Raw genomic sequence first — 18,167 nt, 5'->3', positions numbered from 1 at the left:
TTTTTCTCCCCATTCCTGTATTATTTGAAATAATCAATCATTAACTTATTTATTTTTGTATATACAAAATGGTTTTGTATGGTTTAAAAGGGTTTATTTTTGTTACAGACTTATTGAATCAGTCAGGTTACCTATTACACTGAATTTGTTAATATTCTTGGGACAAATGCCGAAAGAATATTTAAACCTCATTTGTTGTATTTCCCCCAATGTGACTTTACCTTATCAACAAGAAAATAAATCATGTAATTTTACGGCTCTCACTGTTGGGGGCCTGTTTATGAATTGTGATACCAGTTTATTTGAAATGGATAGCCTACTACAATTTAAATTCTTATATTATTTGGGAAATAGCATATATGCCTACATTAGCCTACATAGGCTAAGCGAAATGTATGTTAAATTTACCAAATGGTAGACTATTTTCCACTGACTTAAATGTTTTTCATGACTCTGACTTCTAACAATTGTAAAGCTGTTAAGACATCTCAGTTGCAGAAAAGGGTAATTTATGTATTCGATGATTGATTTTTGATATTAGATGCAGAATTTTGATTTTATTTTCTCATAGATTCAAGTGTTTTTGCATGACTCTGTATCCCCAATTGTAATTTAAATAAAAAACTCGAACCCCCAACCCCCAAACTACTGAATACAATCGAATCCAGATTGTCTGCGTTAAAGGTACGCAGCTGGTGTGCGTTTAATATTTTTTTAATCCAATCGAATCCGAATCCAGCTTCATTGCGTTAAAGATGTGCAGCTGGGGCGCGCTTGAATACCTCAGCAGCTCTCGTGTGATGGTCATGTGATCGGGTGCGCTCTAGTAGCGGTTTGGTGCTGAAGATGGCGTGCTGTGGAGGCTGTTTGTGTTGTCAGTGCTGCTGCAATGAAGGCGAAACAAGAACACCAGAGGAGCTGGTATGAACTCATTTATGTGTAATAGCTGTGTCCTTCTGTAAAGCGACTTTTTAAATGAAACGCGCGTGCTTTCTAATATGCGTTAAATGATGCTTCATCTGTTGTTCTCCACCCACATTCACTGTAAACATCACCATGTAAATCAAGTGTACACTAACAATGAGTTTAGCAATCAAATTAAATGTACTGAGGTCAGTAAAACTCAACAAGCTACTACATTAAAATGCAATTCTCTGAACGTCAAAGTGTAAGTTAACTGTTACTGAAGCCTGTGTGCGCCCTGTTTAGTGTTTAGGAGATATTGTTGGACAAATGACCACTGACTATTGTATCAGTTTTGGATAATATGTCGTTTTTGACGTCATATAATTTGGGCATTATATCACCAAATATTGCCTAGATAGGCTGTTCATTAGGTCTGGTTTTTCTTGAAATTATGATGATCAACCTGATTTAATAATACTGGTAGATTTCCTTATTGCTGTAAAGAAGTAGTTGAAGACAAATCGTTTGCTTCAGTCATTATTCTAGGTATAATAAAGTGAAATGTCAGAAATGCTCTCAGGAAGAGTCCCTCCATTGTTTAGAGTCATCACAGGCCATCTGTTCATTTTGAAGACTGAGATCCCAGTGGGAAACCTCAGAACAACCCAAAGGAAACTATCATATTTTGGATTTAGTTTCTAAAGCATCTGATCTCATTTTCTAAATGTATTAACCTGATTGTGATTTTACTGTTGCCATTTGCTTGTTAGACAATACTGGGTGAAACCAGAGAAGATGATGATGAGGAAATATTGCCAAGAAAAGACTATGAGGTCAGTGAATAATGGACATAAAGTAAATATGAGACGTGAGATTTGAAACATGATATTTTGTCTTTACCTGTGATTTTTAAATAATATGAATGTTGCAGGTTGTATCTGTATTAATAATTTGATATTTCAGAGTTTGGATTATGACCGATGCATAAATGAGCCATTCTTGGAGGTTTTAGAGGGGTTGGATAATAAGGTGAAATGTCATTTTATTTTCATTTTATCGTATTCAATTATGTTATGTCCCTGTTTACCAAGCTCAATATCCCATTTCTTTTACAGAAAGCCAGAAAATTTGAAGCGATAAAGTGGATTTTGGTCTTTGCAATTGGCGTATCAACAGGACTGGTACGTTTTGCAGCTGAGTTATGCATCTAAAATTATGTTCATCAGGGTTTAGAGCTCACAATGTTGCAAGTTATTTTTATGCTGTCTTGATATTTCTACTATAGAGTTTGAAATTTAAATTAGCAAATACTTAGCTAATTTTCTTAAAATCAAATGTCACTCATTATGGGAATTGGATATGCCATATAAAATGAGAATGAATATATTTGTTGTGGTCAGTAGTTTGTTAATAATATCTGTAACTTTATGTTGTGTTTACATTTAATACTTAGAAATATTCAAATATATTGATGAATGTGGCCAGGTCATATTTTACCCCCAAATTAAATAAAAAAAGTGTTAATTTCAAAATAGAAAATAAGGTCTTTTGGGACCATTAGGATTCTTTGGTAATGCTCTTTTTTTTAGTGATGTAATTACACATTACTATATGCACTTACTATAGTAATTACAGTAAAGTATGCATAATTACATAAGTAACTAACCCTAAACCAAACCCTTTACTTTTTTATTCCGGGGTGAAATATTTGACTTTTAATTTCCGTATAGTTTGTGTGGTTATAAAAATGGGGATTTCTCTCTTTTTTTCAGACTGGCCTGTTCGTGGATTTCTTCGTGCGACTCTTTACTCAGCTTAAGTTCAGTTTGGTTGGACATTGTATCTTTTCTGCTCAATGCTCCTTTGTGTTTTGTTTTTGTAATTTTGCTGAGTGGAGTCCTTGACGTGTTGTTTAGCTGTGGAGGAATGCAGTGAGAATGGCTGTTTAGCGCTCTCATTACTGGAGCTGCTAGCTCTCAATATGATGTTCATATTCATCTCCAGTGTTCTGGTGCTCATTGAGGTAAGAACATCTGAATACAGATTAAAGGTGGGGTAGGCAATTTCAGAGAGGCTAGCATTAGCAAACTAGCTTTGAAAGCATGAGCTTCCACCATCCCTTCACAGTGCTTTCCAAAGCCACGCCTCCTTCAAAACACATGAACGCACACAGCAGAGTCTGTAAAGCGTCACGAGATGAGAGATGGTATTAAATTACCCTCAACTTGATAACATTGACATAAAAACTCTGAGTCTGAGGATGTGAACAGCTCCAGGTAGAATGTCATGGGTTGCCATCTTGTAATTAAGGTTATGACTACGCATAAATGCAGCATAAGCTTCTAAGGCTTTAAGTAACTTAAAACAAACACAACAGTACTATATAAAGGCTATTCACATGAGCATGTTTAATCTAAAGGATTTATACTCAGTAATTTGATACACTAGTCCACATAAGAAGAACAGGCATGCCAACTAGTTACTGACCTGATGAAAACACATAACTGAATCTGCAAACTGATATCATCTTGGTCTGTAGCGGCTTTATGCAAGCTAACGTGAAAATAAGCAGGTCTATAATCTGCCCCAATGGCCCTTAATTAATTTACAGGATGCTGCAGTTCTATTTTTCACCACAGATTTACATTGGAAAACTGTGGAGCTGGGGAGGGTTCAGGCACCCGCTGTCCTGCTTAGTATCATTGCACATGCCTGCCGAAGTCATACGTTAAATTTGAATGTATCCTCGCTTTGCCACTTAAAATAGTCTAAAATATTTGAATACAGAATGCTGAACACATTTACAATTTATTATTGATTCATCATAAATTGAGGTTTATGTTTTGGATATTGTTTAATGTTTTATGAATATTTTAATCTCTGTGTGCTTTGGTATCTGGGACTAAGATGTTAGCAGCAGATCCTTTAAGTCCTGTAAGTTGTGAGGTGGGGCCTCCATGGATCTGACTTTTTTGTTCAGTACATCCCACAGATGCTAAATTGAATCGAGATCTGGGGAATTTGGAGGATAAGTCAACACCTCAACTCACCTTTTATTTTGGATGCTTAATCGTGTGTGTGTGTGTGTGTGTGTGTGTATATATATATATATATATATATATATATATATATATATATATATATATATATATATATATATATATATATATATATATACACACACACACACAGAGACACATGCATTATGTAACCAAACTTTTATTTTGGACGCTTAATCATGTTTTATATATTAATATATATATTAATAATTGTATATTGTTCATTTGTGAGGGGACTATAATCAATCCTTTTTTTTTACCCTGTGTCTATAGCCTGTTGCAGCTGGCTCTGGTATCCCAGAAATTAAAAGTTACCTTAACGGAGTGAAGATTCCAGGAATTGTGCGGCTGCGGACCTTCATTTGTAAGGTCACTGGTGTCCTGTTTGCTGTTGCTGGAGGTAATTATGAGGAACATAGTCTATATTAACAGTACAAAGAATATAATAAAGCCTGACTCTGTACTCTTTTTGACTGGTAATTGTGATTGCCATTTAAAACGTTTTGGTTCAAATTTTCAAGGAAAATATCTGAAAACTGGCCTGATAAAGGTACTATGTCAATAAATGACATGGTGTTTTCCAGAGCCATTCAGACCAATGACAGTGTTATATCTTTTAAAATGTTGTGTCAGGCTGACTCAGTTTTTTTTTTTTTTTCAGGATTGTTTGTGGGTAAAGAGGGACCAATGATCCACAGTGGAGCGATAGTAGGGGCGGGACTTCCTCAGGTATTCCTCCATATGCTAATATTTCCAACATGCGCTGAATAATACATATACTGATATCACTAATCTTTAATCCTTATGCTATATAAGATATGTTACGGTTGACAATACTGTAAGGCTAGAAGTATTATAAGTTACAACCACTTTAGCTTTCAACATTATCATTCTAAAAGGAAAGATTCTTAAAGCCTAAATTAGACAACATTATTCATTAAATTAAATGTTTAAATGTACAGAGAGTAGAATGGAACAACATACCGTATAGGAAAAAAAAAAAACCCTTAACTATAAGAAATATTGCACTGCTCTGCAGGAAAAGCCATAAAAGCATTTCTTATAGAATGAGGTTACACACTAGTGTGACAGGGTTAAAGCCTTTCTCCTAGTTCTCCAGTTGCCTTTGTTGTTTATAATACGTTGAATACCAACACCGAAACCAAAAGATGTGCCAAATGGGTGGTGATCAAGAGAGGGAGAAGTACATTAACATATTCTCTTCAATGCATGGTTAAGCAATAGACTGTAGATTGTACAGTAGGCTACTTTAATATCTCTATTAAGTTCAACACATTTCAGTCCAGTTAATAAGCTGTCAGATGAGACCAAACATGACATAATTACATGTTAGAACTCACTAGTAGATAAATAGTATGTAGTGGGAAGCGCATATGTCCTGTGAAGAAAATAGTACAGATAGATGTGTCATAGAGGTGCAAATGACGCCGTCTCCCCAGACAGAACCATCCTGTGCTTGGAGTGTCCTAACAGTCCTCAATCAGCATATTGGTGAATTTCTTTCACTAGATATGCATTAGCATAATGTTATGATGAAGACCGCTGTGCTGCGTTTAAGTCACATATATACCTTTAGAATTTAGACCTTACCTTTAGAAAGATTTCTAGGATTTCTGTGTAAATAGGGCAGTAAAGAATTCAGTCCTACAATACTTTATTGATTTTGTTCTCTGAATGTTACGCTCTGGGACCATTTGGGGGATTTTCACCTGGATTTGGCCTTTCCAAATTAAAAATACTTCCCTTACCCACATAATGTGATCTAAATAAACAATTGTAGTGTAATTTAACAGGAAACCCTACAATGTTACATCAAACACTGTTAAAAGTGATACACATTTACTGGATGTATATGTCTGAGCTGTAATAAACCTCAAAAAAGAGGCGCTTTTAGAATTTTATTTTGGTTAGAAATAATTTTTTGAAAGTGTATAACGGTGTGCTCTGGCCCCCTGCAGACAGTTTTAGCTGTTTTCACTAATGTCAGAAAATACTGGGGGAAAAAAATGTCTATCATGTTGTATACAATATTTATTCAAATGGATCTGAAGGAGAGGAATATTACCTTTTTTATGTAATTTCAGCCTACCCAAATCTAAAGTCTTCCCATACCCACGCACAGTGGTATAAATACAATATCCCGGTGTCACAAACTTCTTTTTTCCAGTGTTTACTGACATGCTGGAAACAACCAAAACTATGTGCAGGTTGCTAGAGCACACAGGACCTGCGATTATACACTTTCAAAAATGTATTACCAGAAAAAAAAAAGTGCCTATAGCACAGACAACATAATATTTAAAGGGGGGGTGAAACACTCAGTTTCAGTCAATCTCATGTCAATCTTGAGTACCTATAGAGTAGTATTGCATCCTTCCTATCTCCGAAAAGTCTTTAGTTTTATTATATTTATAAAATAAATATGGGCTGTACCGAGTCTTTCCGGAAAAAACCAAGCGCCTGGAGGCGTATCGTGTGGGCGGAGCTAAAGAATGACGAGCGCAAAGCGGTGACGTCCTCAAGCGTGGAGAAACTCATGGCTATCCAGCTCAGCTAATACAGAGAATGATCCAGAATCATTCGGAGGCTGAAATAAATTGAACAGGAGAAACGGCAACAGCAGGACGTCCGTCTCTGTGGTATGTACTGTATTTACTCTTTGCACGTCAGACTAGTGTACATAGAACAACACAATAGAGTCCGTTAGCGCATTTGAATGACAAAGCACGCGATCGTGTCGTTTACTGATGTTTACTCACGCGACGAGCCAACAGCACAGACATTTGAAGCAGTTTTAACGTTACTCACCGGCTGCTTCCAAAGCAGGACCGAACCTTTATCGCTGGGACCGCTCCGTCAAAAACACACTTCTTTGGCATGATTTGGTGAAGTCCTGTGACAGCAGTGGCCGTGGAGATCTGCGATGTTGTGAAGCTTCCTGTCATTTCTGCGTTCAAATCGGTTCAAATGCAGCGCTGCCTTCCCAGAATGCTGTGCTGAAGCGTTGAAGTCGCTCGACGTCACCCATAGGAATAAAGTGGAGCGCGGCGCCTGGATCGACTGGAACTGCACCTGAGAGAGTCTTTATGGGTGTGCATGTCCTCTCTCGCTCTAGTAACGCGCGCGCACGCACCCTACCGGGAGAAGAGCCCGTACGGCCCATACAAGGACCTTCCGATCTATTAACGTCAAGTCGAGCCATACTCGTAAAAAACTCGCCGAAACTTGTGAAAAACCGGAAGGAGTATTTTTAACACAGAAATACTCCATCAAACGTCCAACATTAGTTTTTGAAACTTTGTCTATGTTTAGGATGGGAATCCAAGTCTTTAACAGTGTAAAAAGCTCAGTATGCATGAAACAGCATTTCACCCCCCCTTTAATATTATAATATTTGTCATTTTCAGCAGTATTTTATGTCATTTCAAAGTGTTTTCTTTAAAATGACACTGGGTTATTGCAATTATACCACTGTTTATGGGTATGGGGAGACTTTAGACTTGGGTAGGTGGAAAATTACATTAAAAAAGGTAATATTCCTCCCTTCAGATCAGGCGGAAATCCTCAAAAATGGTCCCAGAGTAATTTAGTGTAACTAAGTCACTTTTTGTAAAACAGATGCAAAGTGATACATATTTCCAGAAAGTAGACATTCTAAGCTTTGGTTCCACATATGAGACCAGAGCTCCTCCACAGACATTTAAAATTGAAAGTATATGCTTGATGTCATCATTCTGGGCCCTTGGATCCAGAATGATGACATATCAGGGTCCTTGGAGTTTAAGAGAATCTTTTCTGCCACAGTCATTGCTAAATCTTTTGAACGCATGTTTGTATGTGTGCTTAGTTTCAGAGCATCACCTTCAAGAAGATCCGCTTTCACTTTCCCTATTTCCGCAGTGACAGGTAAACACTGAGCCACACCAAACACTAAATCATTGATTACATAATGCAAACTGAATGTAAAACAGCATTTACCTCCACTGGCTGCAACCGTTTACCTCTATAATCGGTAAGAGTGAGTAAGAGTTTTCCAGTAATGAGGTCAGCTAGAATGATTACCTCTGTAATGTGGTATCTTTATATGGGAAAAATTGCAGTACAGAACAATTTATCCGGTGATGATTGACTAAAATGGAAAATGTATCAATGTTTAAAGCTAGATTTAAAGAAATCGTTTTTTGGTTAACATGATCCAATATCATGTGTAGCTTTTCTGTACGGTTTCATTTATTAACTTTGGTTAACTACATTAGTTTACATTAAGTAAGAATGAGGAATACTTCTACAGCATAAATCATAAAATGTAAATGTAATCATAAATATAATCTACACTGTCTAAATGCACAAAATAAGACTTGAAATGTGTATTAATAACCAGAAATCAGAATTGCCTTAATTTTTTGTATTATTTTATGTTGTTTTCAGGGACAAAAGGGATTTTGTCTCAGCGGGTGCAGCGGCCGGAGTTGCAGCTGCCTTCGGGGCACCCATAGGGGGCACACTCTTTAGTCTGGAGGAGGGGTCATCTTTCTGGAACCAGGCTCTCACATGGAAAGTGGTATGTTAAAGTTAGTTGGATTTTGGTCATGTATTCTTTGGCGTTTGCTCAGAAAGTGCTACTTAAACTTCATCCATTATAATTATCTCTCTCTCTGTCTCTCTTCTGTCTTTTAGTTGTTCTGCTCTATGTCTGCCACTTTTACACTCAACTTCTTTCGTTCTGGGATCAACTTCAATAAATGGGGATCCTTTCAGCTCCCTGGCTTGCTCAACTTTGGAGAGTTCAAGGTAAAGAAGAACTACAGCATGAAAACAAAAAGTCCCTTTTATTGTGTTGATGCAAGTTAGGTGATAATATGGTAATAACATGACACATTTTAAATGAACCAAATCCTTCATGTCCTCTGATACTTCACTTTTAACTTTTTTTAAAAGGTGGGCTAAGTTCTTTTTGGTAACCGTTGTTGATATTTCAAATCACCAAAAAGGGTCTCTGCCCTATTTTGATAGCGCCGCCCCACACATACGTAACCCAGACAACGACTATGGCGGAATCTATGTGTTAATAATCCAGGTTGAATATTCAATGAAAAAGTCACCCCTTCCATCACAAAAACACAAACCGTTCTCATGAACAACTCGATAGAACATGAGCCGACAGTCCAGCTAACAACATATTACAATTATGACAAAATTAGAGTTATAGCGATCACAAAAACACTAACAGTTCTCATAAACAACTCGATAAGGTTAGTATACAAGCTCGATAGTCCAGCTAATGACATATTACAATTATGACCGTTGTGGTTATATAGATGAAAAGAGGAAACAAACATATATTAGGAGTACAGTATCTTGCTTGTCGGACACATTTTGTGAGCTGACGCTTGAAACAGTGAGGAGATTTAGATGCTCCATACAGTGTGGAAATGAACGGGTCTTCATCGCTGAAGTGAACGACAATACGATCGCAAATGAACAAACAAGCGAACATGACGCGTATTCAAGCAAAAGTTCTCGGCTAATGTCCGTCATGTGTGACTTGTGTGTTTTGAATAATGACGTGCACTGATCCTCTCTTCTCACCATCGATAGTAGACACGCCCCTTACCTGCTGGTTGGTTTGTTATTCCACTCGGCCCCAGTCCTTTTTCTAAAACGGTTTTGAAATAACACTTACCCCACCTTGAATTCACCTAAAAAAAAAAGTAAAATAAAAAAGAAGTCATTAATTACTCACCGTCATGTCATTCCAAACCCGCAAGAGCTTCTTTCATCTTCGGAACACAAATGAAGTTATTTTTGATGAAATCAGAGAGCTTCTGAACCATCCATAGGCAGCAACATCACTGCAACTTTCAATGCCCAAAAAGGTAGTAAAGCTATCATTAAAATAGTCCATGTGACTACAGTGGTTTAACCTTAATGTTAAGAAGCAATGAGTACTTTTTGTGCACAAAAAAAACAAAACAAAAAAAACAATTCTACAATCTCTTCTCTCCAACGTCATTCTCCTGTGCTATTCACGTTGTAAAGACAGCCTTTCCAGGGTCTACGTCAGAACGCCGCCTTAATATTGGCCAACTCCTGCGTCAGCATCACATGCATGCGTCGTGTTGCTCATGTGAACGGTGTCGGCCAATGGTAAGCCGGCGTTCTAACGTAGCTCTTTGAAACCACTGCGCTGTATTTATTACATCAACAGCGTAGGAGACTGGCACAGGCAAGAAGAAACTGTTGAATTAAATAGTTATTTTTTTGTTTTTTTTGTGCACAAAGAATACTCGTAGCTTCATAACATTAAGGTTGAACCACTGTAGTCACATGGACTATTTTAATGATCTCTTTACTACCTTTCTGGGCCTTGAAAGTTGCAGTGATGCTGCTGCCTATAGAGGGGTCAGAGCGCTCTCAGATTACTTCATAAAAATAACTTAATTTGTGTTCCGAAGATGAACGAAGGTCTCATGGGGTGTGAGTAATTAATGACAGATTTTTATCTTTTTAACTTTAAACATTTAATTTGCCTATAACTTTCCTAACCCTTTAATGCATAAACGTTTTGCCAATCATTATTACATATTCAGATTAGACATGTGCTGATTTTCGATAATGCGATTTATCACGATAATGAATATGCACGATATTGTTATCGTGGGCACTTTAAAATATCGTAAATAATTTATTAACAATTTATAATTTTTTTATAATGCACTCAAGAATCCTTTGCCCATCAACCATATAAATGCTCAACGCCGCTATTCTGCGTCAAAGGGAAGCGCTCAGATATAAACAAGCCCAACGTGCGTTTGCACATGACTGAACCGGTGAAGGAGACGCGCTGCTGAAGTGCCGCTCAGTGACAGCAGAGGGTGCTGATGGAACGGCAGAATGCTGCGATTACCCCGGAAACCCCCACAAACAAAAAACCTCCTGTAGTTTTTAAAACAGCCATTCGTTTTTTGTAATCTCAATTTTGTTCATCACAGCACCAAATACTTAATACTTAAAGACTTAATAGGCTATTTATTTTCAAACTTAAACATTTTTATGTTTTAATCTGGACTACAACATGCCCTAATAATTAGAACTGTTCTAATTATTTGTTATTGTTTAGTAAAACTTTGAGACATATGACTTACTATTACAAAACTGACAATGAAAAATTCTTATAAAGAATTAATCATTCTAAGTAATGTTAATTTCTTAGTTACTGTTTAATAACATTACAATCAAAATCAAAATAACTTTTTAATGGACCTATGATAAAAAACTAACAATCAGTATTTCTTAACTAACATTACCAAAAACATTATACATTCTGTACCAAATGTAGCTATTGCTCAATACCTGTTGTTCTTTATAGCCCAATTCTTTTGCACTTTAATCTGTTTGAAAATTGTACTTTTACAGCTCTGAAAAAAATAAAGAGACCACTTAACATTGATTTCTCATTGTTTCTCAATGTTAAGTGGTCTCTTAATTTTTTTTCCAGAGCTGTATATATTTTTGGTGCACTATTGTATTAAACATTCAGTTATTTTTGTTATTAAAAAAATAGTTCTTAAAGCTGTTATGCTATGGCAACACTTTTTTTTGCAACTTATTTCAATATCGTGATAATATCGTATATCGTGATAAAACTTCAGCAATTAATCGCAACTTGATAAAAAAATTGATATCGGCACATGCCTAATTCAGATCTATATCTAATACGGATTGATTTCTAACTGCTGCAATAGCATAAAACTCTCCTGATGTTTTAATAATAATTACAAAAGAATAAAATTAAGTATACTGCATTTCATTACCTTTTGGAACTTGTCCTCGTCAGAGCTTTCAGCATGGGCTATACTTTCAGGGTTGAATTTGCCATCTCAACCATATTCTCAACACTATTATTTTCAAGGCTGACAGTTTCTTCACCAGATCCACCATCAAGTGACTAATATTTGATTGCGTTCAGTACTTGCTCTGCTGTAAATCGCTCAGCAATTTATAATTTTGCTCATTATGTATGTGTATTCTTTTGTTTTATGCCTGCAGTCATTTACAGTAAAACATCACGTCATCATTGTGTTTTAGACATTGGCACCTTGATTAATAAAGGGTGAATTGCACTTAAGTCATCAGAGCTTCAATTATTTGTTGCACAGAAAAAAAAAAGAAAAAGAAAAAAGAAAAAAAAATATATATATATATATATATTATTTTATATTTTTTCTTATGTTTATAATGAATAGATTGAGGCATACTAAGAAGGTTGATGTCTAACTTTAAAAAGACCCATGATATGCATTTAACGGATAATGAACATTTTTACTGTAATTAAATTAATTATTGGAGTACAATTTTCATAAAATAAAATAAAAATCTTCCATGCTGATGATGAGAGAGAAAAAAAAGAGTTAACCGAAGGCATAATGCTATTTGATTTAGACTTGATTTAGACTAAAATCTGCATTACCTACAATGGTAATGCAGCTTTTTTAAATTAAAAGATAAATAAATAATAGATAATGCAGTAATTTATTATTAATGTCATAATTACTAAGATGCTCTTGAGGGTGAATTTGACCTTAATCTTCCACGTCCTGATCACTTGCGAATGCAGTTTCCTGTTGACTTAAAAATGATCAATGAATTGCTGAAAAACAAACCGAATCAGGTTTGTGGTGTTGCCTTATTTGTTTTTCTTTGCTATCTGCAGTGCACAGATGGAGATAAGTCATGTCATTTGTGGACGGCAGTAGATTTGGCGTTTTTTGTATTAATGGGTGTGGCAGGAGGTCTGCTAGGAGCGCTGTTCAACTGCATCAACAAACGGCTCGCAAAATACCGCATGAGAAACGTTCATCCCAAAGCAAGATTCATCAGGTGCGGAGAGATATCTTAATTATATGGATTCAGTATTGAATTAAACTACTCAAAACAACTTTTAGCTTAAATCACTACCCAGATATGAAGAGAGTAGCTCTCTGTCATGTACATATGACAATATTTTATATTCCTTTTATTGGCAGGGTGTTGGAGAGTCTGCTGGTATGTATGGTGACCACACTAGTGATCTTCATGGCTTCAGTGACTCTGGGGGAGTGCCGAGATTTAGTCTCCACCATAAATAACAACACATCAACACAGGTCAGACTGAGACCAGCTTCCTTTCTCTCTTTTAGCGTCATTCTTTCATTCTATATTTTTCTTAGCTTCATTCGTTCCACTTTATATTGAGTGTCTTTAACTACTTTGTAATAACATTTAAATGAATCATTTGATACCATTAATCGCACGATTAATCGTTAAAAGACCGCAGTCTCGATTCAAACACCGACACAATCTTTCTCCTACATGACAACGATTCGGCTATATCGATTAAACACTAGACAAAATCCTACTGTAACATTCCAATCTGTGTTCACGCTGCCGCTGACCCAGAGAAGGCATTTTTCATGTATAGGCAACTACACAGTATTGGTATTTCTGTCTTACCATAATTCAAATGATCACAGAAGTACTAGTTGGTTAACAATGCTTTTGGGAAACACCACACTTCATTTTATTCTTATGAGATTTTAACTTCTAATTTCTAGAAACCGTTTTCATGTGCAGACAGACAGTAGGCGAAGTAATGGTTTGTGTTTTGTAGGGGTCTGTAAATGAGGAGGTGAACTCGACCATACGACGATTCTTCTGCTACAACAACACATATAATGACATGGCGACTCTGTTCTTCAACCCTCAAGAGGTGGCAATCCACCAGCTCTTCCACCAGAATGGTAAGAAAGTTACAGCAGCAATATACTGTGTTTAGGTGGTGTTTTTATAATTAACAGCATATTTTGCTATTTTGAATGTACCACCTGTTTTTCCGTCACCTACTGCTTTCCATAGTCATTTCAGAAAATGATAATAAAAAGATTTAAAGACCTTTACCGAAATTATGACATTTCTGTCATTTGCTCTATCTGTTTTAGGACTGCTCAATTTTTTCAAACATTTTCTGATCAGTATTGAGATCACAATTACTTAGTATAAATAATACAGTAGAGGTCAAAAGTTTGTAATACTTATGTTTTTTCTTACTAAGGCCACACATATTTGGTATAAAAAATACAGTAAAAACAATAATATTGTTGCAATTTACAATTTTCAGTTTTTTCAGAACTCATTCTAATATGCTAGTTTGTTGCTCAATTTTCAGGTAAAAAAAAACTTGTTTGTAACATTATAAATGTCTGTACTGTCACTTAATAAAAGTAATACTATACTGTATATATTTTTAACCTTACCTCAAACTTTTGAATTGTAATTTGATTTAGATTTTTCCACCTCCACGATGAGACTAGTTCCATCCATTATGCCACTTAGTTTTTCTAAATGTGAAAATTTAGAAAAATGTTTTTCTTAAGGTCCTTGCTTAAAGGGATAGTTCACCCAAAAATGAGCATTTGATGCCTATCTGCTTACCCCCAGGGCATCCAAGATGTAGGTGTGTTTGTTTCTTCAATAGAACACAAATTAAGATTTTTAACTCCAGCCGTTGCTGTTCCAGTCGTATATGCATGTCAATGGGGTGTAATTCTATGAGAGTAAAAAACACAGACATCAGTGATGCGCGGGTCAATGTATAAACAACCCGTACCCGACCGAAGTTTTCAGCTAACCCGTCCGCAACTCGGACCGCAAAAAAGAAAATATTGTAACGTTACCCGACCCGCTTCCTGACCTGCATTTTTTTATAAGTAGTAAATGCTCCCTTCAGCGGCGAGAGCAGGCAGTTCTTGAGGCGGCCCATCATTTTCCATTCCAGAAGTCTAGATGCATATTATTGATGAATACAATGTTTACTACGTAAATATGTCTATGATCGCGCCGGTATTTTGACCTTCTTCGGTGGAAGTAATGGCGCTAGTCGTCTGATATGAGGTAAAAAAGACACATAGACAAACAAATCCATATTAAACCCTGTGGCTCGTAGCGACACATTGACGTCTTAAGACAAGGAGAAACCGAGTCTTAAGATGTCAATGTGTCGCCACAAGCCACAGGGTTTAATATGGATTCGTATGTTTGTGTTGTCAAATTCTGTTGCATTATTTTCCTCTTAACACTGTGAAGCTGCTTTGAAACAACCAGCATTGTGAAAAGCGCTATATAAATAAAGGTGACTTGACTTGCACTTCTACACCTACTGAAAACTACTAAACATTTAGCGAGGATGCATTCACACTGCTGTAAAAAATAAAAATAAAATAACTAAATTCATTAGGCTTCATTGTGCCATGGAATGGGGCATAATAATAGTTGGAATCCAAATTGTAATTATACATCCATTGATGTTTCCTGAGATGTGTATATATTACTATATCACTGTATTTTCTAACCCTCTTTGTCTCTCTTTCTCCCTACTTGGTCTGGTTTTGTTCACAGGTACCTTTAGTCCGGTCACCCTCTCGCTGTTCTTTGTGCTGTATTTTTTTCTGAGCTGTTGGACATATGGTGTGTCCGTCCCCAGTGGTCTGTTTGTCCCGTCTCTTCTCTGTGGAGCTTCACTTGGACGCCTGGTGGCCAATGTCCTCAAAATGTAAGATTTATTCCTGTTTATAGTGTCTTAAGAACTACCAAGGTCACCTTTTGGAACAGGACGTGTATTTAATGCATCTTATTCATCATAATCTTTTGGTATAAATTTAAAATGTTGTTTTACTGTGTGTAATTGCAGTAACTTCCACATGCAAATCTATTCGGGGACCTTTGCCTTGATTGGAGCAGCTGCCTTCCTAGGAGGTGTGGTTAGAATGACCATCAGCCTGACAGTCATCTTAATTGAATCCACCAATGAGATCACATATGGACTTCCCATTATGATAACACTGATGGTAGGGAAACAAAAATCAGAATAACTGATATCTGAATTTGTTGTTTTAATGTCTTAAGCCCTATTTGGACAGGATTAGTTTTACAGGGGTAGATGGAGTAATGTAATTTTACCACAGGATGTCTGTATTATTAATGGCCAATTCGCATGGGATAAGAGAATCCAGTAAAACTAGCAGAAGTGGGAGGGTTAAAGGGTCATGAAACCCCAAAACACTTTTTTTGAGATGTAAACAGATATGTATAGGCTGCACATCATTGAAAACACTAAGGGTACTCATTAATGGTATGCATATGTGAAAATAGTTATTTTTGCATTTTTCAGAGCGATTTCTGTCTTCCGGTTTGAAAAGTTTAGTCGGAGCAACGTCACAAATGCTGACGTCGGCACGGCCTTTTCGGCCCAAGTATGGGCAGCTGGGCACATGCTGACGTCGACCGCTCTGAGCAATTCTCGATATATATTCATGACATGAAGCTCATTCAGTCCAATCCCTGCGCTGTAGTATGCATACAAGATAATTTAGTTAATATGCATGAGACAGTCACTTCTGTCAGGCTCGTCTTACATCATTATTGTAGAGATATGGTGGGGAAGTTTTGGAAGCAGCGTGCGGAAAAGTCATGGAGGAAAGCTAGGCGTTGTGCTGATACGAAGTAACGTAAAGGGCGCCGAGCGAGCTGTAACCGGCGCCGTCTGTGGAAGCCTTTGCTACAAAGGCTCGGTAAAGTAAAATTCACCTGAGGAATCGCACGCCGAACCTGCAAGCGTTGACTATCTATGTCAGGAGTGCAAAATAACCAATCTGTAATCTGTAGGCCAATGAACAAAAGCCACGTCCTCTCCGTTTTATTTGTCGTCACAGCCATGCACTAAACCGCATGTGTTCGGGCTCTTAGTGAAACAGTGTGATGCATATTTGGACAAATATAGATGTAGCTGCCGAGTGATAGACAGCGCGGATCGTCACGGCAATGCGCGGTCGAGACTAGCCTCAAACCTCTTCGCTTTTACCCCGATCTAGAATTACACATCTCTTATCACATCGCATGTTGGGTGGTTCACGTTCTCTTATCAAGTCGGCGCGTTGTTCATCTTGCCAAACAGCGTGCATATTTGGACAAATATAGTTTTATCACGTTTGCAAAATATTTCGTCATGCAGAATAACATTTATTTTCATTTCTCACTGAATTATGCTGGTTTGAACTTTGAAGAGCTGAATGATTTGCGATCTCTGCTGCACGCCACTCATAACTCTCTCATTCGCTGTACTCATCCCTCATTTAATCTCTCTGTGGTAAACAATGCCAACGTGAACCAAGAACATGTCTCAGAACCGCTCAGCACCTACTGACAGACACTCCCCTATTTATGCAAACATTCCCTCTTTCCACACAATACCATCCCACCTTTTCACAGTCGACCACTCCCCTTTTAACAAGCTTTTTCAAATCGAAGGTGTGAAAAAACACCGCTGCAGCAGGGGGGTTTCATGACCCTTTAATTCGAGTTATGCAGCCCCATCACCTCCTTGTCGTCATGTGCGTATAAAGTTGCTAACAGTTAGGTCCGGACAAACGATTTATGAATTAAATTCAATTCTGATTGGATTCTGTCAGTAATAGGCACTTACCTAATGCCAAAAGAAGTTTCATGCCTCTGGCTCTGACAAGGGATTTATTTTTTTTATCTGAAAAAGATAGCTAATTTTTTTAGCAGAAAACACTTGAGGTTTGCCACAGACTTGTCCCACAATCTAGAACACAACGTAATTTCTTTTTCAAGTGCCTTCATACTTGGAAAACCCTGGGAAACTACTTTTAAACAGGAAACGATGGAATATTTACGTACACATTTACTGACATTGTCCATAATGTTTAGCCTACTAAGATGGCAGAATCGGATGGGACTAAAATCTCTGAGGAGATCTGGTAATAATTACTTTGCCCCACCTCTCCATGTTAAACTAATCATGTCAGAATAGGGCTATATACAGTGAGGAAAATATCTACATAATATAAAAGTATTTGAACATCCTGCTATTTTGCAGGTTCTCCCACTTAGAAATCATGGAGTGGTCTGGAATTGTCATCGTAGGTGCATGTTCACTGTGAGAGACATGATCTAAAAAAATTAAAAAAATCCAGAAATCACAATGTATGATTTTTTTTAACTATTTATTTGTATAATACAGCTGCAAATAATTAATTGAACACCTGAGAAATCAATGTTAATATTTGGTACAATAGCCTTTGTTTGCAATTACAAAGGTCAAATGTTTCCTGTAGTTTTTCACCA

The 18,167-nt window shown here is 36.9% G+C and overlaps 1 protein-coding gene across 1 annotated transcript in view; it reads left to right on the top strand.

The window, feature by feature from the left end:
- Positions 1-792: 792 nt before the first annotated feature.
- The window catches only part of clcn6 (chloride channel 6), a 30,300-nt gene continuing 12,925 nt past the window's right edge, over positions 793-18,167 (top strand). Inside the window, exons 1-16 of the mRNA XM_067413128.1 lie at positions 793-921; positions 1,677-1,739; positions 1,870-1,935; positions 2,022-2,087; positions 2,679-2,745; positions 2,823-2,929; positions 4,239-4,365; positions 4,627-4,694; positions 7,834-7,892; positions 8,415-8,547; positions 8,664-8,777; positions 12,700-12,866; positions 13,013-13,130; positions 13,636-13,765; positions 15,420-15,573; positions 15,712-15,868. Coding sequence (XP_067269229.1) covers positions 847-921; positions 1,677-1,739; positions 1,870-1,935; positions 2,022-2,087; positions 2,679-2,745; positions 2,823-2,929; positions 4,239-4,365; positions 4,627-4,694; positions 7,834-7,892; positions 8,415-8,547; positions 8,664-8,777; positions 12,700-12,866; positions 13,013-13,130; positions 13,636-13,765; positions 15,420-15,573; positions 15,712-15,868 — 1,671 coding nt within the window. The 5' untranslated portion in view covers positions 793-846. The remainder of the gene's footprint in view (positions 922-1,676; positions 1,740-1,869; positions 1,936-2,021; positions 2,088-2,678; positions 2,746-2,822; positions 2,930-4,238; positions 4,366-4,626; positions 4,695-7,833; positions 7,893-8,414; positions 8,548-8,663; positions 8,778-12,699; positions 12,867-13,012; positions 13,131-13,635; positions 13,766-15,419; positions 15,574-15,711; positions 15,869-18,167) is intronic.

This window comes from Pseudorasbora parva, chromosome 13, assembly GCF_024679245.1.
Source record: "Pseudorasbora parva isolate DD20220531a chromosome 13, ASM2467924v1, whole genome shotgun sequence".
NCBI lineage: Eukaryota > Metazoa > Chordata > Actinopteri > Cypriniformes > Gobionidae > Pseudorasbora > Pseudorasbora parva.
The sequence above is the reverse complement of the archived record's forward strand: the minus strand, read 5'-3'. Positions and strand labels throughout refer to the sequence as shown.